Raw genomic sequence first — 21,212 nt, forward strand, 5'->3', positions numbered from 1 at the left:
GCCAAGCTCTGCCCACACCCATTGTCTCTGCCCTCCAGCTCAAACTCTCCCAGAATGGCTGAAGTGCTTTGGGGGAGTTTAGACTTCTTAGTAAGGACAGTAAGTCCTTAGTAAGGACAGGACCAGCATTTCTCAGCCTTAGCTACACATTAAAATCATCTGGGAAGCTTTTGGCTCAATGGGTTAAGTGTCTGCCTTAGACTTAGGTCGTGATCCCAGGACCCTGAGATTGAGTCCCACATTGGGCTCCCTGCTTATCAGGGAGCCTACTTCTCCCTCTCCCCCAACCACCCACTCATGCTCTCTCTCATGTGCTCTCTCTCTCTCTCTCTCAAATAAATAAATAAAAATCTTAAAATAAATAAATAAATAATAAAATAATCTGGGAAGCCTTTTATAAATGCCAACTGCCAGGCCCTATTCCCAGAACAGCCATATCCAAATCTCTGAGGTGGGCTCTGGGCATTGACACTTTTTAAAGCCCCTCAGTTATGATTCTAAACCCGGTCTTGGACCTGCCGGGTGAGCTCATTAATCCAGAAAGCTGGAGAGAGGAGGCAAGGCTATCCAATAGCTTATAAAAGGAGAAATAACACAACCCACCAAACCTGTCACAATTGAATCTGGCTGAAAAAAAATTTTTTTTTATCTGTCTTGATTGGAATCTGTGATGAACCTGTTTCTCCCCGCCTTGGCAGCCCCATTCTGAAGCGAAGCCCTGATATCACCAAATCGCCACTGACCAAGTCAGAGCAGCTTCTGAGGATAGACGACCATGATTTCAGCATGAGGCCCGGCTTTGGAGGTATGAGACAAGCACTCGTGGTGGGGTCTGTCCAACTGTCCACGGGTAGAGGCCAAACCAAGGGACCACACATGCTTTGTTCTCCCCCAATCAGGTCTGCCTCCATTATGCTTGGGGGCCAAGATGGAGCCCACAGGTCTTCTGGGTATCGTCCCTGCCCAGCCCTGCCCATTTCCCGGCAAGCTAGCTGAGCTCTCCTCAGGCCGCTGCTCCTGACAAGGAAGGCTGGGGATCGGTGAGGTCAGCAGCTGGCTGTGGGAAGGGCCAGGGGAAGACTGGGCCACCGCAGCCCAAAGCTGCCTCCTGAAAATGCTCTGAAATAACAACCTTGGACAAAATTTGCGCTCATCTGGGAGCTGGGGGAAGACTGGGCCACCGCAGCCCAAAGCTGCCTCCTGAAAATGCTCTGAAATAACAACCTTGGACAAAATTTGCGCTCATCTGGGAGCTGGCAGACGGAACTCGGGTGTCAATCCGAGGGCAGACTGCGGTCTGCTGGGTTTAATTAAATGAAAATAGCTTGAGAAAATAATGATCTAGTGCAGAGGGCTGTCTGCTTAGCCTGCAGCTGGCAGATTTCAGCCCCTTCTGTGTCAAATGGGGTTTTCATCCATATGGGTTTCTTCCTGGAATAAAATATTTGTTTCAGAAATCGTCCTCATGTTTTTATTTCTCCCAGCCACATTCACCCAAAGAATAAACAGGTTCTAGAAGGGAGTCACTATCAAATCTGTAACCTGTTGCTGTTGGATCCAAACCCGCCTCCATCTAGGATAACCAAGTGTGGCCCATGCTTGCCCACATCCAGCGGGGGAAGGGGCAGCAATCTATTCCCTTGATAATGCTTTCCTTCTCTTGATGAATATTATGTTTTCGTGGCCTAGAAATGCAAAAAAAAAAAAAAAAAAGATTCTAATGTTTCCAGGCCACCCTGATGCCTCACATTTCCCTTGCAAGCGACTCTGTCATGCGGTGAAGATACAAATCTGTAGGCTTGGCGAATGGCCTGCCTGTGGCTTTGGTTCCAGGTGCCTCAGGGCCAGACAGAGGCATTGGCTTCCATGACAGAATCAGGAGGCAGATATAAAGAACAGTGCGGACGATCCCGTGCTAGGAGTCACTCCTCAGATCAGACTCAGCTTTGAGCTAGGTCATCCCCTGTAGCTTTCCATGAGCACGTGTAACCAGAGAAGAAAGTTTCATAGAAAGCTTCTCCTTAGAATCACCTGAATGATTCAGACAAAAAAACTTAAAAACAAACAAACAAAAGCTCTTTGTTGGAATATTCCAGGGAACCATCCCCAGGATTCAAACCTCTGATTTCTGGTTTCACTTCAGCTTGACATGTGGGGACGCCAAACCTTCAAATCCGGCAGGAAGCGGAGGAAACGGGTTCCAGGGGGGATGCTCTTCCTGCCTGTAGTAAAAATGCAAGCAAAAGGGATCAATGTCTTGCCGTGTCCCATTTGCAGGTCCGGCCATTCCTGTGGGTGTGGATGTGCAGGTGGAGAGCCTGGACAGCATCTCAGAAGTCGACATGGTAAGCGCCTCTGTGGCCGGGGCTGTGAGCACGTGGAGTCACACGGGGCCTGTGCTGGGCCGGGAGGTCGACACGCCTGAATTCACAGGGTCTCACAACTCCCCGAGCCGTGGGAATGCCCACACTCATTTTACAGGTGGGCAAGGAAGGTGAAGACACTTGCCAATCAAAAACAAAAAGAAAAAAACAAAGTAGAAGGTATAAAAGAAGTGATTGTACGAAATAAAGGTGTCTACTGATCATAAAAAAAAAAAGACACTTGCCAAAAGCCTCCAGTTGGTATGACACAGAGCTGGATGCCAAAGTTGATCTCCCTTCAGTGCCTAGGCTCTTTCCCCTGGCATGTGTACTCTGGGCAAAAGCTCTCCAACAGACAGTAGGGTCCAAGGTTGCAGCTGTCATGTAGCCAGATATTCCACAACTGGAGATCCTGTATCTGGCTGTGGAAATGCAGAACTGCTGAAAAGGGTCCTTTTTTTTTTTTTTCCCCTCTTCAGTGGGTTTAGGTGGGAAAATGGAATGTTCTACAACTCCCTGACTTACAGGACTGTTTACAGCCTCACATAGTCTGGGGGTCTCCAAAAGGCAGACTTGAGAGAAGCATTCTAGCACAAGTAGTTTATTTGGGAGATGATCCCCCAAAACCCACGAAGAGCGTAGGGCAAGGTGAGACAGGGATGGGGAGGAAGGGAAAAGTCCTGTGTCCTCAAGCCAGTCACTGCTGTGAATCTCAGTCCCATTAGGAAAACTCTGAGAATCAGCAAAGAGCATAGCTCCAGGCTATCTCAGCTGAGGGGCCAAGAAGCTGGGGTGCTCATCTAGCCCTCCCTTCCTCCTACACCCCCCAACACACTGAGGGTCAGCAGTGTTGGCAGCAGCACCTTGTCAGGGTGGAGACAGATGCCAGGGGATGGGTTGGGACTCAGGGACATGGATTTTGCTAGAAGCGTCTGGCTGAGTCCCTCCCCTGCAGTCCTCTTACCGCAGCAAACCCCAGGGACCGGAGGCAAGACCTCCATGTCTCTGCGGTTTCATCCCCAGCTGGGTGACAGCTCCATGGGGTGCCCAGGGTCCTGCTGACACCCAGTAGTTTCACTGTGTGTGGTTCCCCTCCCTGCTCCTTCCCTCCAGGACTTCACGATGACCCTCTACCTGAGACACTACTGGAAGGACGAGAGGCTGTCCTTCCCCAGCACCAACAACCTCAGCATGACGTTTGACGGCCGGCTAGTGAAGAAGATCTGGGTCCCAGACATGTTTTTCGTGCACTCCAAGCGTTCCTTCATCCACGACACCACCACGGACAATGTCATGCTGCGGGTGCAGCCCGACGGGACCGTGCTCTACAGCCTGCGGTAAGGCTGCCTCTTTTCCTGGAGGTCCTCTCGCTCCTGAAGCAGGGCGGGAAAGCAGAGCGTTCCTCTAACTGCAAGGGCAGTTTTGCTTTTTGGCTTTGAATAGCTAGTTTTTTTGGTGGTTGTTGTTTTGTTTTTTTTTTCTTTTTCTTTTTCTTTTTTACATTTTTTTAAATTGTGTTCTATTAGTCGCCATACATCATTAGTTTTTGATGTAGTGTTCCATGATTCATTGTTTTCGGGTAACACCCAGTGCTCCATGAAGTCCATGCCCTGCTTCATACCCACCACCAGATAGCAAGTATGTAACGTCTCAGGAGGCACCACGTTCCCTACGTCAAGGGAAAGCTATTTTATGCGGGAGAAAAAAACTGTAAGAAATTATTTAGTCTCAAAAACACATTTGTGGAAATTTTGCAAGCTGATGCTTATGATTTATGCCTTACCCTGCAGGTTATATTTTAATTTAAAAACTTCGATCCAAGTTTTATTGAGTTGTATTTGTTTGGCCTCTAGTGGGAGGCAGCGAAATAGATAATGTGTTCTTCTGAAAGACTTGCCTCCTTAGATGTCTCAATTCCCATCTTTCAGGTATACCTTAGAACTTGGGCTAAAAGAAATTCTCTTTCCTTACCGAGCCAGCCACAGGCATGTTTGCTATCCTTTCTCACCACAAGTTGGGCCGCTTTATGACTTTGAATGGTCTTCTGAGCATCACTTTTAACATAGAAGAATATAGGCCTTTTTTCTTAGGAGTTCAGAGACCTTAGAAATGTTCAAGTTCTGATTTATCACTGACCTGGGGAAGCGTTCCTTCAACACAGGTGCCGCAGCCTGGCTTTTACTGCTCGGCCAGCTTTAGAAACTCATGGTTTAGGAACTCGTGGTCCCACTGGGGAGGACGCGTTCAGATGAGCCGCAGGCCTTCATGGAGAAGGGGCTCTGTTTGTTGTGATTTACTACTCCTGTGCTGTGCTCATGGTGCATTTCAGTTTTTTTAAGATTTTATTTATTTATTCAGGGGGTGTAGATAGTGAGAGGGAGCATGAGTAGGGGGAGGGGAGAGGGAGAAGCAGACTCCCCGCTGTGCTGAGAACCCGACAGAGGACTCGATCCCAGGACCCTGGGATCATGACCTGAGCTGAAGGCAGATGCTTAACAGACTGAGCCCCCCAGGTGCCCTGGTGCATTTCAGTTTTAAAGACTTTGTTCCGGTAAAGATGAATCCATATTCCAGTGTCTAAGTAAGGGATGCCTGGACAGGAGCATGGTGTATCTTCTGAGTCAAAGAGGGCAGCGTTGAAGCTGAATTTCTGCCTCCACCCTCCAAAGGAATATTTATGATGATCCCTCAGGACTCGCTCTGGCTTGGGATCTAAACAATTAGTTACTAGACACAGAGTGGAGGTATGGGGTTTTCCTCCCCATAGCTTGAGATGCCTTCTGCCATAGAAGTGCTCAGGAGGGTCAAGGACGTAAAATCCCTTCCCCCAGCCGTGTTGAGGTGGTTCTTCCTGGAGTCCCCCCATCTGAGGCAGGCTGTCGAGGCATCCTACAACTCCAAAACCACCCACAAAACATCACAACCTGATGGCACTACCAGGGACACAAAAGACTAGACCATAAGGCACGTGATCACTGGTGTGCTGGTGAATGTTTAACAACTGGTTGGCTGGGGTGGATGTATGCTTGCTATAAACATGGCTGATAAAAGGATGTAGAACATATGAGTCACAAGTAAAATAATCTATGTGATACTTAAAAAAAAAAAAAGATTTTATTTATTTACTTGAGAGAGAGTGAGAGAGAGCATGAGAGAGGCGAGGGTCAGAGGGAGAAGCAGACTCCTGGCTGAGCAGGGAGCCTGATGTGGGACTTGATTCGGAGACTCCAGGATCATGACCTGAGCCGAAGGCAGTCGCTTAGCCAACTGAGCCACCCAGGTGCCCCTATGTGATACTTTCTGTTATAAATCCCATACACTTATAATTTAAGTATGATTTCCTATTTCTTATAAAATCCTGAGCCAGATGAAGTCTAGCCCAGCACACGCTGCTTGTGATCACAGAGGCGCTACATAAGAAGCAAGGAAGTGGAAAATCTCCCGTGTGTTCAGAATCAAAGTTGTCCATGAGCCCCCTTGTGGCTAAAAACAGATGCTTTGATTTTTCATCACAAATAAAATCATAGGTTTGTTTTAAGTGGAAAAAAAAAAAAAAGTCCTTGATTGCGGGCTGAGGAAAAGATTTGTAAGATTGTTCTTGGGAGAGAGCTGTGGGCATGAGCCTTTCCTGGCATTTCTCCAAGAGCTTGGGACATGTGTGCCTACCAGGGGGGGATGTTGTGCAGTCGGAGAGCAAGAGAAGAGCCATCTAAACACCCTGGGGGTGTGGTGGGGCCAGTCTGTATCCCCGGGTTGCTGGGAATAGTTGGGTGTGTGTAGAAGGGACAGCAGGTGGGTAAACCAAGAGCCAGCGTGGGGAGTTGAGACTGGTTAAGACAGCCCTGAAGCCTGGAGGGGTCCAGCAGGGGAAATGAAGAACCCAGGAAAGTAAGGAATCAACTTCAACCATGTAGAGCATGGTTACCGGAGAGCGTCAAGAAGAGAGCATGAAGCCACCTACCAAGGAATTGTCCTGCCTCCCGTCACTTCCGCCTGAGCAGAGATGGGCAGGAATTGACCACTCAAATGTCAACTTCATAACTTAGCCAGGAGGAGGAGTGGAAGTCTTAATGTGAATCAACTTTGAAGTGCTGCTTAATATCTTGGACCAAATTCTTTTCATTTTTGAATTGAGACATGCTTTGTTACCTACAAGGGTTTTGACATTACTTGAAACATAAGCAAAAAAAAAAAAAAAAAAAAAATCACAGGGTGTGCCAAGTTTCCATCCAAGACAAGGGAAGAGCCAATGAATTTAAAAAAAAAAAAAAAAAAAATGGAGGGGAGCAGAAGTAGAGGGAAAGAGAGAGAATCTTAAGCAGGCTTCATGCCCAGCACAAAGCCCAACGAGGGGCTCGATCTCACTACCCGATCTAAGATCAGGACCTGAGCTGAAATCAAGACGGGACACTTACCCGACTGAGCCACCCAGGTGCTCCCCAATAAATCAATTTAATGAGATACGGAGAAACAAATATAAACATAGTACGGATTAAATCACAAACTGTGCTTGTTTAATGTGTGGTATGTGAGTTACAGGTTGAAAAAATATCAAGTCAGGGTGCAAAGAACCAGTCTGGTATCTGTGATTCTAAAAATATCTGTTTCTGATACAAAGAGAAGAGACATTCAGTCCTTTTGTGGATAGCAAAATCTTCCTGCATTTGAGATTTCATTAGCTCTAAGTCACCAAACTTAGTTTCTAGTTTGTTTCTTGTTGGGGATGCCATTAGGCATAGTAGAAATGGAAGTCCACCCATTAGGTGTTCCAAGTCAGCTGCTATCCTGACTCCTCTCCACTCAAGACACCCTGTTTATCAGGATTTCCAGAGGAGATAAGGCTACCCAGCTGCCAGCAATAGAAAATCCCTTTGAAAATACAACTATTCCATGGGGAAAATAAAGGCAGATATTTGATAATTCAGTTTCAAGAAAGCTCTTTCCCTTGAAATTTTCATTTTAATTAAAAGTGATTTTTTTTTCCTTTTGGCCATGAATCATCCAGACAGTTTCTACAACTTATACATAGCAATTTTGTGTGTGTGTGTGTGTGTGTGTGTGGTTGAAGGAAAAATAGTTTGTTCAGTATCAGCCAATAACTCTTAATCATGTCCTGCCATGAGATTCCCCATAGGACGGGCGATCTTTCGTCTGTGACTAATGATCTGTGTTTGTTTTCCCTTTGATGCAGAAGCCCATTTTCCCATGTAAACTCTGAAACAAAACCACCAGATGCCAGGAAGTGTTTGTATGCTGGTACAAAAAAGGTTTCAGTGTTTTTTCATTATTATGATCTCCGTGGAATTATCCACTAAAAACATCGATGCCCAGTAGAAGATATTATTATCAATATAAAAATAGCAACTTTGCAAAAAAAACAAAAAGTTCCCCATTTGGCCACTGCCAGAAGTGTTTCATTCATATTATTTCTGATATGTTGAATACAAATATTAAATATGGGTAAAATCAATAAAAGAAGAAAAAAAATTGAATTTATCTAAAACCAGAAACAATATATACTCCTATGGTTTCTTCTAAGAAACAATATCATAAGAGTTTTTAATTTCACATTTTTATATCGATTGAGATCGTATATCGTTAATATCATTAATATGCTTATACGTCTCAATATGTTAATACCGTTAATATTGTTGAAGATGATAGAAGTTGGTAGAGACACTCTGGAGTTAAACATAGAACCCTGAGTACTATGATGACTTTATCATACCTAAGCTACTTATCTAAATCTTGACACCTTGTTTATGAATTATAAGGAGGCAGTTCTACCAGAAGGAAGCACAGTCCTTTTCTGTTTATCATTCTGCATTTGTATTTTGCAGCCTCCGAAATTTTGAATTTTTGTCTTTTTGCTTGTAGGGTTACAGTGACTGCAATGTGCAACATGGACTTTAGCCGATTTCCCCTGGACACACAAACGTGCTCCCTTGAGATTGAAAGCTGTGAGTAGACTGTCCCAGACAGAAGCCCACAGAACCCAAGTAATTCCCAACACTGCTCTCAGTTAGCAGGAACAGCATAGTCCCCTCATTCATGGCTAGTGATTGTTTTCAGTGATTTTTTTAGATTAAAGCTAAGTGCAGAGTAATTTTGAAAATCAGGAACAAATTTGGGGCTAAAACCTCCATTCCTATAATAGATCCTTTTAATGGTGCTAAGGTAATGGTTTTAAACTTGGTTCTGTGGGAACCTGGGCAATAGCTTGGGGGGTGGTGGTAGAGGGCTCAGCAAATCTGGGTCTCCATGTGCAGCTATTTCTACCTGGTGTCCAATGTATGAGCTCATTTTGATCTGTTTTTATTATTCCTCTGAAAAAGATTTCTGTTGAAGAAGAGATTTCATGCCAAAAACATGTTTGTAACAATTGCCTGTGGGAATTGCCCAGGTGAGCGCAGGTGGCGCTTGAGAGCCTCAGGCACAACTGAGGGGCCTCAGGACCCTTGCACGCATGGATGCTCTGCCCAGGTTAAGAGCCAAGCTCTGGGAAAAGCAAGGCTGAGGCAGCGTCAAGAACTACTTGCTTGCATCTCCAGGTCTCTACACCACTGCTCTGTTTTTCAGTCTTTGCCCAAATGCTTCCTTTGATGGGCACAGTCTGGACTCTCCCATAATTCCAACTGTCCACTCCTCCCAAGCGAATACCAGCACCCACCCACTGGCCCTTCCTGGCTGGTGACCAAGCCCTAGGGAGGAATCTCTTTGGCCCAGGGCACCTTTGTAGCCTACCTGCATTTGTGGCAGTGAGTCAGGGATCTCCTGGCCCCAGTCATCTGGGGTGGAGGAGGGCAGGCATGTTGATGCAGAGGTCAAATGGACACCTGCATAGGGCACTGAATGTGGAAAAAGGGAGTAATAAATCCCAGGACCAAGGGAGAAACTGAACTACCCACCACATAGTGGCTTCCCACCTGCAGTCATTTCACCCTCAGCAGCTCCCAGGAGAAGGTTACTGTTATTTCCATTCTACACGGAGGGACATAACTGGGCTAAGGACATAGCTCTAAGGACTTAACTCATTGGCTCCAGTCCCCTGCTTTCCCTAGCACACCCAGCTAGCTCCATTGGGAATGTGCATTCCAGGCTGCATCAGGTAGGATGCACAGAGAAACAGAATATTGGAGATACACAGTAAGAGATATTAAGGGCAAGGAATTGTGCGAGCATGGGAGCTGGCGAGGCAAGTCTGTGCTGGTCGGAAGAGCAAGCTGGGAACCCCCGGGTGGGACCTGAGCCTGCCTTCCACTTGCAGAATTTCTTCTTCTTGGGGAAATCTCAAATCTGCTCTTAAAGCTTTTCAACTGATCAGATCAGAAAAAGGATCATCTCCTTTACTTCAAGTGAACCGATTGTAGGCATCTGGTCTACCAAGCATCTTCAGAGCAACACCTAGATTAGTGTTCGATTGAATAACTGGGTGCTCCAGCCCAGCCAAGTGGATACGTAAAACCAATCCTCACACAGGTCAAGGGTAAGATATAGAATAAAACAGAGGAATAAAATAGGGCATCAGGGAGCTCCAGAACAACTGTTGAACACGTGGGCAGGCTGGATTGACCGCTGTTAGGTTTTTGCCTCAGGTCTGTCCAGGCTGCCGGTAGGTTTGCTCAGCTGGAGTCCCGTTTGTGCCCACTAAAGTGGGTGAGGGTCAAGGGCGTGGCAGCGCCAGAGGGTGTGGTCCTTCTGAGGGAATCTCTGTGATTTTACCCTGGGTAGGAGCAACTGGAAGCCTGCAGAGAAGGGACTTGTGTTTTCTTGCATCACTTTGTGAGTCCTTTCTTGTTAGAACACAGTCCCTTTACCTTGAGTATTTAAAGATATTCACCATCAATGGATGCATTACCATGCTTTGGAAGGAGAAAAGAAAGGGCTAAATCAGCCTAGGTAAGGCAGTTTTGCCACAATTTCACCATTTCTGCTCTATAAGGGTATAGCAGTTTCATTCGTGTTAACTTAATAAATGGCAGGTTACATTGTGGGGTGAACACTTTTGCAGGAATTAGGAGCATTGAGGCTCGAGGGCTTTGCTCTGATGACTTCTGGAAGACTAGAGAGAATTCATTTGTCTTATTTTTTTTTTTAAGATTTTATTTATTTATTTGACAGAGAGAGATCACAAGTAGGCAGAGAGGCAGGCAGAGAGAGAGAGGAGGAAGCAGGCTCCCTGCTGAGCAGAGAGCCGGATGCAGGACTTGATCCCAGGATCCTGAGGGGACTTGATCCCGGGATCCTGAGATCATGACCTGAGCTGAAGGCAGAGGCTTAACGCACTGAGCCCCCCAGGCACCCTTATTTGTCTTTTTAAAAATGTTGTTTTGCTTCATCTAAACTGCGGCTTGTTTATTCACCTCTCTTACTCCCAGCTCAATAGTTCAGGTGGGAGATATGGAGCTGCCCCCTGCGGAGCACCACAGACAGGCCTGGCTTCCCACCCCCTCGTACCTGCGCCTGATGCTGTCTCCTGTCTTTTCAGATGCCTACACGGAGGATGACCTCATGCTGTACTGGAAAAAGGGCAACGACTCCTTAAAGACGGATGAGCGGATCTCGCTCTCCCAGTTCCTCATTCAAGAATTCCACACCACCACTAAACTGGCCTTCTACAGCAGTACAGGTGGGGGCAGGTGGGGCCTGGGTGGGGGGTGGTCAGCGCTAGCCTGGCTGCGTGGGTCATCCTCTCTTTTAGGAAAGGTGTCAGTGGGTTGTCAAGGGAGCATTGCCTGTGCCACCTGGATTTGAAGCCAAAGATGGAAATCCTAAATCAGGTCGAGGGGGTGGCAAGCATGTGGGAGAGGTGCTTTTTGGATACCACCAAAGCATCTGGAAGTGATAATCTAGAGAATATTAGTAAAGACTCAGACATCAGCCAGGTGAGGAGATTCGTTTGAGCCAGTCATTTCCAAGCTTAGCAGCTGGCATTTCACCCCAGATAGGATTCCCAGAACCCCCTCCTCTGTAGGCAAGAAACTGTTCTATTTTAGCTCTGCTGATTTCTGTTCTCAATTACTCAATTTCTGATTTCTGAAATAACCCTGAGAATCAGGGTTATTCTGATTTCTGTACTCAATTAATCTTCCCTCCCTCTCTTTTTTTCTGGAATGAATTCTCACTTAACTATACTGCTTGCACAGGTCCACTTTATAACCTTGGCACCCTCCTTTCTTGCTCTGAATGGGCTTGCCCCCTCTCCTGGCCTGGGGGCATGTTCTGTGCTCTTCCTCCTGGCGGCTGAGGTGAACAGCTCTCTCTAACCCTTACCCCAGTCTTGATTAATCAGCTTTAGGATGATGTTATTCAAACCTTTATGTAGTTTCTTTTCTTTTTCTTTTTTTTTTTTTTTTTTTGACTAAGCTCAGCGTGGGGTCCAACGTAAGGCTTGAACTCACGACTCTGAGTTCAAGACCTGAGCTGAGATCAAGTGTAGGATGCTTAGCTGCCTGAGCTACCCAAGCGCCTGTCTTTATGTGGTTTCTTTTGCCAAAACATTGCACGACTGCACAGGAAGTACAACCTTTTAAGTCTTCTAATCTGTAGCAGAGGGCACTGCTTTACTCCCAGCATATCATGGCAATCCAATATACCCCACCTTCTGTACACATCACTCAGGAGTCTTGGTTTTTCAGGGGACCCCCACTTCATCCTTAGCATTCTGACACTTCCTCTTGTCTTAGTCTCTTTGGGCTGCTATCACAAAAAGACCATAGACCGGGCAACTTCAGAAATAAAGAGAAATTTACTTCTCACAATTCTGGAGGCTGGTAAGTCCAAGATCAAGATGCTGGCAGGGTCAGTGTCTGATGAGAGCCCGCTTCCCAGTTCATAGACAGCCACCTTCTTGCTGTGTCCTCACATGGGAGAAGGTGCAAGGGAGCAATCTGGGGTCTCTTTTATGGGGTCACTAATCCCACTCGTGACGTAATCACTTCCGAAGGCCCCACCTCCAAATACCATCATGTTGAGGATTAGGTTTCAACATACAAATTTAGGTGGGTGGGGGGTGGGGAGGTGTGGGGGGGCAGACAGTCAGTCTACAGTGCCTCCACAGTCTCTTTCTGGGACTGCTCTACAGTGACAAGCACTGTATTATAATTGTCCAGGATGCCAGGGATTCAAGTTAAAGTTGCCAAGTCTCCATTTCATGTTCAGACCTTGCCTTCCTGGGTTTAATCCTGCTTTTTCCTTTTCCTTCCATCTTTCTCCTGTTCCTTTGAACGCCTCCATGCATATTTTCTCCTTGTACAGGATGTAAGAGCAGAGCTAAAGCATGCTGAGCCTGTGATCATTTACTGTTCCTAAATGCAATGTTTGGGTTAGCGTGGTATTTTAACTTTAAAACATTTGCCTCCATAAAGAAATCCAAAGGGGCTTGTTTAAATAAATGTTTCTCAAACTTTATCATGCAGATAAGTCATCTGGCGAATATTGTTAAAAGGAGATTCTGATACAGTAAATCTGGGGGGTGGGGCTGAGAGTCTGCATTTCTAACAAGCAACCAAGTGACGGTGACATTACTGGGCTCTGCCCCAAACAATGAGTAACAGGAGTCTTAAATGGCCTTCTCAAGGGGCTTCCTTTATGTACAAGACAGGGGCCAAAGATGTCTGGAGAGGGACTCACCATGTGGCATAGGTTATCATATAATCACTCCCACTGGTTTTATTTCCTCTCTGTAAATGTCTGGCAAGTTTCCAGGGAAGTGTCTAGGGATTTTTGAGTCCCAGAACAGAATGGGTTGTGTGCAGGAGGTCAGCTGCAATGATGTTTGGTATCTTTTCTTCCTTGTGTCCCCCAGGCTGGTACAACCGTCTGTACATTAACTTCACGTTGCGACGCCACATCTTCTTTTTCTTGCTCCAAACTTACTTTCCGGCCACCCTGATGGTCATGCTGTCCTGGGTCTCCTTCTGGATTGACCGCAGAGCTGTGCCCGCCAGAGTCCCTTTAGGTAAGGAACATCTCAAGTGTGTCTTTTAGGCATTTGAAAATACAAGTAATTTCTTCCAGATGAAGCCATTCATTTCAAATTGGCTCTACACCCCTGTTTGCATGATAACTTGGAAACACCAGGTTATTGATTCACGGGTCAAATACTATTATTAAGGACCTATGTGGCAAAACTGTTTCCAGGGCCCCACGAGTGCCCGTGCAAACAACCCCCTTTTAGTTTTGTTAGAACCATGTTCTGGGGTCGGTGGTCCTGGTGTGTGGGTGCTTTTTCTGCTCACTTACATGAGGACACCACTTTATAAAACAGGGCTTCTCCAAAGGTGGCCTAAGGGATCTTTGTAATGGCATCTCTGGGGGAATTTGTTTAAAATAAAGAATCCCATATCTCATCTACAAGTTTAGAATCAGAATCTCTGAGAAAGGACCAGAACCTACACTTTGAACAAGGTCTCCTAGTAATTCTGACCCATACTCAGGTCTGAAAATTCCTACTCTGTAAGCATTTTGTGAATAGCTCTTTGCCATCAGCTCTCTCCCCCACCCTAAATGTCACACCCACTCAGTCACACCACCATTGCTCGCTCAGTGGTTCCAAGGCTTCAAGGGGGAGGGAGGGTGACTGCCAAGGTTTTAGTGACACTGAGTCGGAGCTGGCTCTTAAGGTGACCTCAGTCCCCTGTGACTCAGTTGTTTGCCAAGCAAATGTTCTGAGCTTAATCTGAAATCCCAGGCAAACACCCTTCTGACAAATGCCCTGTCCTTTAGCAACTGTCCCATAGCTTGAACAATCCTGTGCTAAATGGACATTCTAGTTTCAAAAATCTAACCCCCCTAGCTGAGGCCAGCATCATTCTTGATAAAATTGGCCTCCACGTCCTCAAGTCAACTTTGCTGAATGGGCAGCCTAGTCTGGCATGGGGTTGGCTGTCAGAATTGCTCTGACTGCTGATAATACAGGCCCAGGACTGCAAGATCCTACACCAGCAGCAAGGACACCAGTACTGAAATATACTTTTCCCCCCGTTTGGGGAGGTAGTTATAAGAAATACATATATACCTGCTCCTATGCATAATCTCGGATTTATTTATTTACTTATTTATTAATTTATTATTTTAAAATATTTTATTTTGGGGGGTGCCTGGGTGGCTCAGTGGGTTAAGCCTCTGCCTTCAGCTCAGGTCTTGATCTCAGCGTCCTGGGATAGAGCGCCGCATCAGGCTTTCTGCTCAGTAGAGAGCCTGCTTCCTCTTTCTCTCTGCCTGCCTCTCTGCCTGATCTCTCTCTCTCTCTGTCAAATAAATAAAAATCTTTAAAAATATATTTTATTTTTTAAAATAACCTCTATGCCCAATGTGGGGCTTGAACTCACCACCTGAAGATCGCAGGCTCTATTGACTGAGCCAGTGGGGTGCCCCTATAGATCTCTGTTTTAACCAATTGAATGGAAAAATAAATGTCTTGTTGCCAAAATGTCTAGGGCGGGCTCTCCTGGAAGGACAAGGTGAGACAGATGGTGTTGGCCAGTATGTGGTGGGAGGGGGTGGGTGAGTATAAGAGGTGGAGGAACAGAAGAAGCTTCCTAAAAGCCAAATTTTGAGGGGTCCCTAGGTGGTTCAACAGGTTAAGAGTCTGCCTTAGACTCAGGCCCTGATCTCAAGGTCCTGGGATCAAGCATGGAGAGGGGGCTCTCTACTCCACAAGGAGTCTCCCTCTCCCTCTCCCTCTGTTCTCTCGCTCGCTCGCTCTTGCTCTCTCAAATAAATCTATCTTAAAAAAGAAAGCTAAATCTTGAAAGATGAGCAGGTGTTTGCTAGACAGAGGGGCAGGGACGGAGATACTCTAGGAGAAAGGAGCAGAAGGGACAAAGAACAGAGGAGTGAAGCCACCCAGGGTCTTCGGTCAAAGGCAAACGACTGCTTGTTTCTCACTCTGTTCGCAGGTATCACCACCGTGCTGACCATGTCCACCATCATCACGGGCGTGAACGCCTCCATGCCCCGCGTCTCCTACATCAAGGCGGTGGACATCTACCTGTGGGTCAGCTTTGTGTTCGTGTTCCTGTCGGTGCTGGAGTACGCAGCCGTCAACTACCTGACCACCGTGCAGGAGCGCAAGGAGCGCAAGCTGCGCGAGAAGGTGACCTTAACACGAGTGAGGGGTCTGCTTGGGGATAGAGAGCCTGGTCTAGCTCTGGACCATGGGCACGTCAGACCTTCTCTGTAAATTGGGGTGGTGACATCCCCTCCACCTGCTTCACCAGCTGGTGTGAAGAGCAAACAAAATAATACATGAAAACAGTGTGAAATTTACCCTGGCTACATCTTTCAGTCAATCAAATATTTATTTAGCTCCTGCCACATATCAGCAGCTAAGCCAAGTTAATTAAGACAAAGTCCCTTTAATCGTGGTGGTGTTCATTGTTTAGTGCTAAAAACAAGATGACAGTTCAACATGGTGAAACAATTATTTGTGAACCCAGAGGGGTAAAAAACAAAAAACAAAAGCAAACAAACAAAACACTTCCAGGGAAGCACATCCTCCCTTCTAGGAACCTCTCTTTCATATGTGACCTCTGGGATCACCTTCCCTCCCGCCCGGCTTTTCTTTCTTCCTCCTGTCCACAGTCAAATGGTTCTTTCCTCCAGAAACCTAGAACCAAGTAGGAGTAAACTAGCACCACGATGCTACACCTTTCAGTCCCCACCCCATCACACCACACTACATACACATAATGTTTTCAGAAACATTTTTATCAGGGCTCCTATCAGTTTCTGACCTCAGGGGGAACGGGACAATTATCTGATCAGGAACATTCGGGGGGGTCTCTGACACGATGTGATGTTCCCTGAGAGTTGCTCTGTAGACTTGGAACAAAAACGGACACCTGCTCTTTTAGCACGTTCCCCTGCCGACACCATTATTTCCCCAAGCCCCGCCCCTAACTGGGAGTAAAAGAACAGAGAAAAGGTCACCGAGACCAGATGGCAGTTTCTTCTGAGAGCCTGGGCAGAGCTCACATCCCAGTGTGTGTTTGCTATGTTGGCAGCTTCCTTGCACCTGTGGAATACCCCAGCCTCGAGGCGTCATGCTGGAGGGCAGCTACAGCGACGGGGAGGTTAATGACCTGGGCAGCTACATACCCGAGAGCGGAGAGAAGCCAGACAAGATGATGGTGCAGCTGACCTTGGCCTCGGAGAGGAGCTCCCCACAGAGGAAAAGCCAGAGGAGCAGCTACGTGAGCATGAGGATTGACACTCATGCCATTGACAAATACTCCAGGATAATTTTTCCAGCAGCATATATTTTATTCAATTTAATATACTGGTCTATTTTCTCATAAATGCCTGTAACTCTGTAAATTTCACCTTCTTCTGCATGTGTCACAGAAATACCTGTATGATGGAAGTAATTTAAGGTTATGAGGCAATTAAAGTTGCCACTACCCACCCTTCTCCTGCTTTCCAAAACTACATAGACAACATATTCACTGCTTTAATTTGCACTTACTAACCCCCTGTTGCATCCACAGCACAGCATGCTGCCAGGAATAGGACACCCATAGCAACTGGTGATAGTTGTTACTGGAATCCCCTGGAAGAGCACACTGCCCGTGTTGGGGACACACTGTAGCTTAACCTGTAGCGATTATTCACATGAATGACGCCCTCTGTGCACACGTCATTATATTCCCTGGACTCGGTGGGATTGGGAAGCACTGAAGTTCACTTGCGTGAAACATACAAGCACCTAAATCTCCACTTGGACCAAAATCCATGCTTCACTTCATATCTATTCCTTATTTTTCAATGTGTCTCCTCATGTTTATTTTAATACAAGGCAAAAATAATTTCCCTGTTTTTATTTATGTCTTACGGTTCATGAGGTTTCACCTCTTCAGAAGCAAAGCTCTTTAGATTGGTGCAATGACTTCTGATTTGGGGGGATGGGGAGTCTCCCTGGTAGAGAAGCTATGAAGAAGATGGTCTATGCATATGCGTTCTGTCAGTTCTGTCATAGAGATAAATAGCTTAGAAAACTTGTGTTTCAGTGTCTCCTGTTTCATAATAATGGCTTCATGTAGTTCCACCTTGGAGCATGTCCTAGTTCAAAGTGAAGTCCTTTCTCAGGAGTGTGGTACCTTCACTGAGGAACTTGGGAATAGACAGTTGTCATCATAAACACTTCAAGAAAACACATCTTTTGGGACTATTACTAGTTACTTATTAGGAGGAGAAATATTCACATGGTTTCTGGAGAAAAAAAGAACACCAGAAAGAAAAAGAAATGGGAAGACATCACTGTACATCTCCAGTTATATTTAGTGAATGCCAGCATTTTCTGTGAACTAGAAAACCTCTCGCTAGGGCATGGGATAAGAGAGAGGATTCTAACTTGATGTATTATTGAAAAATAAACAAGCTATTGTGCTGTGAAGTGTGTAAACCTGGCGATTCACAGACCTGTACCCCTGGGGCTAATAATATATTATATGTTTATTAAATAAATAAATAAATAAATAAGCTATTCATACTATACACCTACAGGATCAACCCTCACCCAACTTATCCAAACAGTACTTGTTTGAAACTCACTTTAATAAAGTGAATTCTACACAATGATGTCATTTTCTTTCCACAGGTACTTGAGCTGAGCATCCATACTAAATAATATCTCTTCATACGAGAACTATGCTTCATTCTAGTATGACAATAAAACCATATCTGCACAAATCCTAATTACAAGGTAGTCTTCCATTTCCCCCACTTAAAAACGCCTTCAAGAAGATACTTAAAGGGATATAGATGAAATAGTTAAACATTAGCTTTTGATATTTAAAAACATTTTGAACATTGCTTTCTCATGCTTATTTTATGAAACAATTTCAATCAAATTCTTCACAAACATCCTTGCCACTCACTTTTCGCTCGTGACCACAGCCACTCTGAGTCATCTAGCAAGGTTTCCAGGGCACATCATGTCAATTTCCATCCACTTTGTTTGGGCTGTATGTAGAGGATGCTGTATGAGTTTACTAAAGCTGCCATAGCAGGTGGCTTAAATGACATCAATTTATTTTCTCTTGGTTCTGGAGGCTGGAAGTCCAAGAGGAAGGTGCTGGCAGGTTTGGTTTCTCCTGAGGTCTCTCCCCTTGACTTACAGATGGTCACCTTCTTGCTATGTCCGAGCATGGCCTTTTTCGCTGAGCCCATGCATCCCTAGATGTTTCTTTCTTTCTTTCTTTTTTTTTTTAAGTGTTAGAAACGTTTATTTGTCAAAATATTAAAAAAAAAAAAAGTGGGAGGAGTGGAGTAAAACAGGCTAAATTTCAGCTAATGCTGTACCACGATCACAGGTCAGACATAACAAAACAAAACAAACAAACAAACAAAACAACAACACCCCCACCCTCCAATGGTCCTAGCAGTTTCAGAAGATTAGCTTCAATGGGTGGAGTAGAGCTCCACCCTTACGATCTCATTTAACTTTAATTGCCTCTTTAAAAGCCCTGTCTCCAAATAAGTCACCATGGGAGTGAAGACTTCAGCAAATAAATTGGGGGGAGGGGTAGAGTGATGGCAACATTCAGTCCAGAACAGCTGTCCATGTTGTCACGTCCATTATGTTATTTGCATAATAGTACACCTTATACATGTTTACTCTTGATCTTTATAACATAATCACTTACAGTACTTTTTTTTTTTTAAGTTTATAGTGATCTCCACACTGGTAGTAAGGAAGAAAAAGTAATGAAATTCATGTTAAATTTCTTTGCTATTTTGAAGCAATTCTCGCAGGGGACCTCTTCAAGCATTTCAAACTAGCACTGACGGAGGTTATTTCCATGCTCACGTTTCCTCCAGGCGGTACCTTGCTGTCAAGCTACATGTGGGAGAAAGAACTCTAATACGACTTTGTAAAGACTTCAGTATAAAGCAGCTCCCTCTTTCTGGTGGATAATTTTGGAGAGGACCTCACCACATATGTGGGCATCTATATAGTACTTCATGAAGTTTTGCTGGGATAACTGGAGAATAGGAAGATGTGGTTAATAAAATTGCTTGGTTAAGAGGCAGGTACCATTATATGCCCATATTAAATAATTTTTCAAGAGTCAAAATACTGTAACGTACAGTTGACTTGACCTATAGCAAACATAATGTATTCTCTGTCTGGTAGTTCAGGATTTTAAGGGTTTATCATCGTTTTTGTGCTATAATGTGGACATCATAAAGGTGTGTAGAGTGTTAGCCAGGAAGGAACTGGGGTCAGTCAGACCAGCCTTGACTCAATGGCAATATTCTCTTTCTGTGTTACATATCCCTAACCAATACTCATTAGCTTTTTCATAATTCACATCTTAGAGAAGAGTGGTGATGCTAGGTTTTAGAAAGAATAAGAAATGGCTTGTTAATAACAATGAAACCTCACATTTGTAAAACCCAGTTTTACACAAGTACTTCTTTTTTTATTTTTATTTATTTATTTTTTTAAGTAGGCTCCACACCCAGCATGGAGCCCAGTGCAGGACTTGAACTCACATAATCCTGAAATCAAGACCTGAGCTGAAATCAAGAGTTGGATGCTTAACCGTCTGAGCCATGCAGGTGTCCCACAAACAAGCACTTATTTATTTATTTATTTATTTATTTATTTATTTATTTATTTGTCAGAGACGGAGAGGGAGAGAGCCAGAGCACACAAACAAGGGGTGAGGCAGAGGGAGAGAGAGAAGTAGATTCCCTGATGAGCAGGGAGCCCAACACAAGGCTCCATCTCAGGATCCTGGGATCATGATCTGAGTCGAAGGCAGACGTTTATCGTACTGAGCCACCCAGCATCCCACAAATAAATGCTTTTGATGTGGCACACTGGGAGCAAATGGTCAAGAATGAATTCTTGAGATGTCTTTGGTGCAAAAAAAGGTGTGTGTGTGTGTGTAAGAGTGCAAAAAAGGTGATTTTATTAAACCATAGGGACAGGACCTGTGGGGAGAAAGAGCTGCACTGGGCTTGTGAGGAGTGACTGATTACACACTTTCAAGTAGGGAAGAGGTTAGAGAGAGCCTAAGTCTCTAAATGCAAGGTTTCTAGGACCTTCGGGGCAGTTTTTGTTAGGATAAGTTAATTTACCTCTGTCTAGTAAATCCTTAGTCATGAGACCCTTCAAATGTGTATCAGTGGGCCATCTGTTTGGAGGAAGGTTGCTAACATATCTTGGAAAGGAAGAGATAAAGGCAGTTTCTGAAGGGATTTTCATATGTTAAAGAAGTCTTACACGATCCTAGAGGTTGGGCTAAGGTCAAGTTAAAGTTGCCTTTTGCCTCTAGCAGAGTATTAATACTGAAGCGGTTGAGCTCCACGAGGAAGGAAGGTCACTCTGCTGTCCCAAGTACTTGTCAATGGGCTGTAAGTTGTAAGGAAGTTTAAATTTTTTCTACATTTCTTTCACCTTTGTTCTCCACATCACTTTCACATAGTGTATTTGTATTAAAGATTCCTAAGTTTCAAGTACAGAAACCTTTCATTTTGTGATAACTCACTGAAGAACCCATACGAAGAGACATAGACTAAGAAGTCAGTGAAGGGGGGGCACCTGGGTGTCTCAGTTGGTTAAGTGTCCGCCTTAGGCCTTCGTCTCAGGGCGTGATCTTCAGATCCTGGGATTAGGCCCCATGTTGGGCTCCCTGCTTAGCAGGGAGCCTGCTTCTCCTTCTCCCTGTGCCCTGCCCTGCGCCTCCCTTGGTTTAAAAATTTAATTGACATTTCTAAGAGTAGTATTAACACTGCGGAAAAACGACTAGAGCAAGAAAAAAGGTCCTGGAAACAAATACTAAATATAATCTTAATTTGGGGGGTTGCAACATAGAACCTAGGTGAATGTAATTC

The 21,212-nt window shown here is 45.1% G+C and overlaps 1 protein-coding gene across 1 annotated transcript in view; it reads left to right on the forward strand.

Moving 5' to 3' along the window:
* Window positions 1-16,777, forward strand: part of GABRR1 (gamma-aminobutyric acid type A receptor subunit rho1) — a 31,722-nt gene extending 14,945 nt beyond the window's left edge. Inside the window, exons 2-9 of the mRNA XM_082730592.1 lie at window positions 699-805; window positions 2,278-2,345; window positions 3,477-3,700; window positions 8,241-8,323; window positions 10,852-10,992; window positions 13,171-13,323; window positions 15,266-15,462; window positions 16,373-16,777. Coding sequence (XP_082586718.1) covers window positions 699-805; window positions 2,278-2,345; window positions 3,477-3,700; window positions 8,241-8,323; window positions 10,852-10,992; window positions 13,171-13,323; window positions 15,266-15,462; window positions 16,373-16,666 — 1,267 coding nt within the window. The 3' untranslated portion in view covers window positions 16,667-16,777. The remainder of the gene's footprint in view (window positions 1-698; window positions 806-2,277; window positions 2,346-3,476; window positions 3,701-8,240; window positions 8,324-10,851; window positions 10,993-13,170; window positions 13,324-15,265; window positions 15,463-16,372) is intronic.
* The last annotated feature ends 4,435 nt before the right edge of the window (window positions 16,778-21,212 follow it).

The sequence above is a fragment of the Mustela nivalis genome (assembly GCF_964662115.1).
Source record: "Mustela nivalis genome assembly, chromosome: 5".
NCBI classification, from domain to species: domain Eukaryota; kingdom Metazoa; phylum Chordata; class Mammalia; order Carnivora; family Mustelidae; genus Mustela; species Mustela nivalis.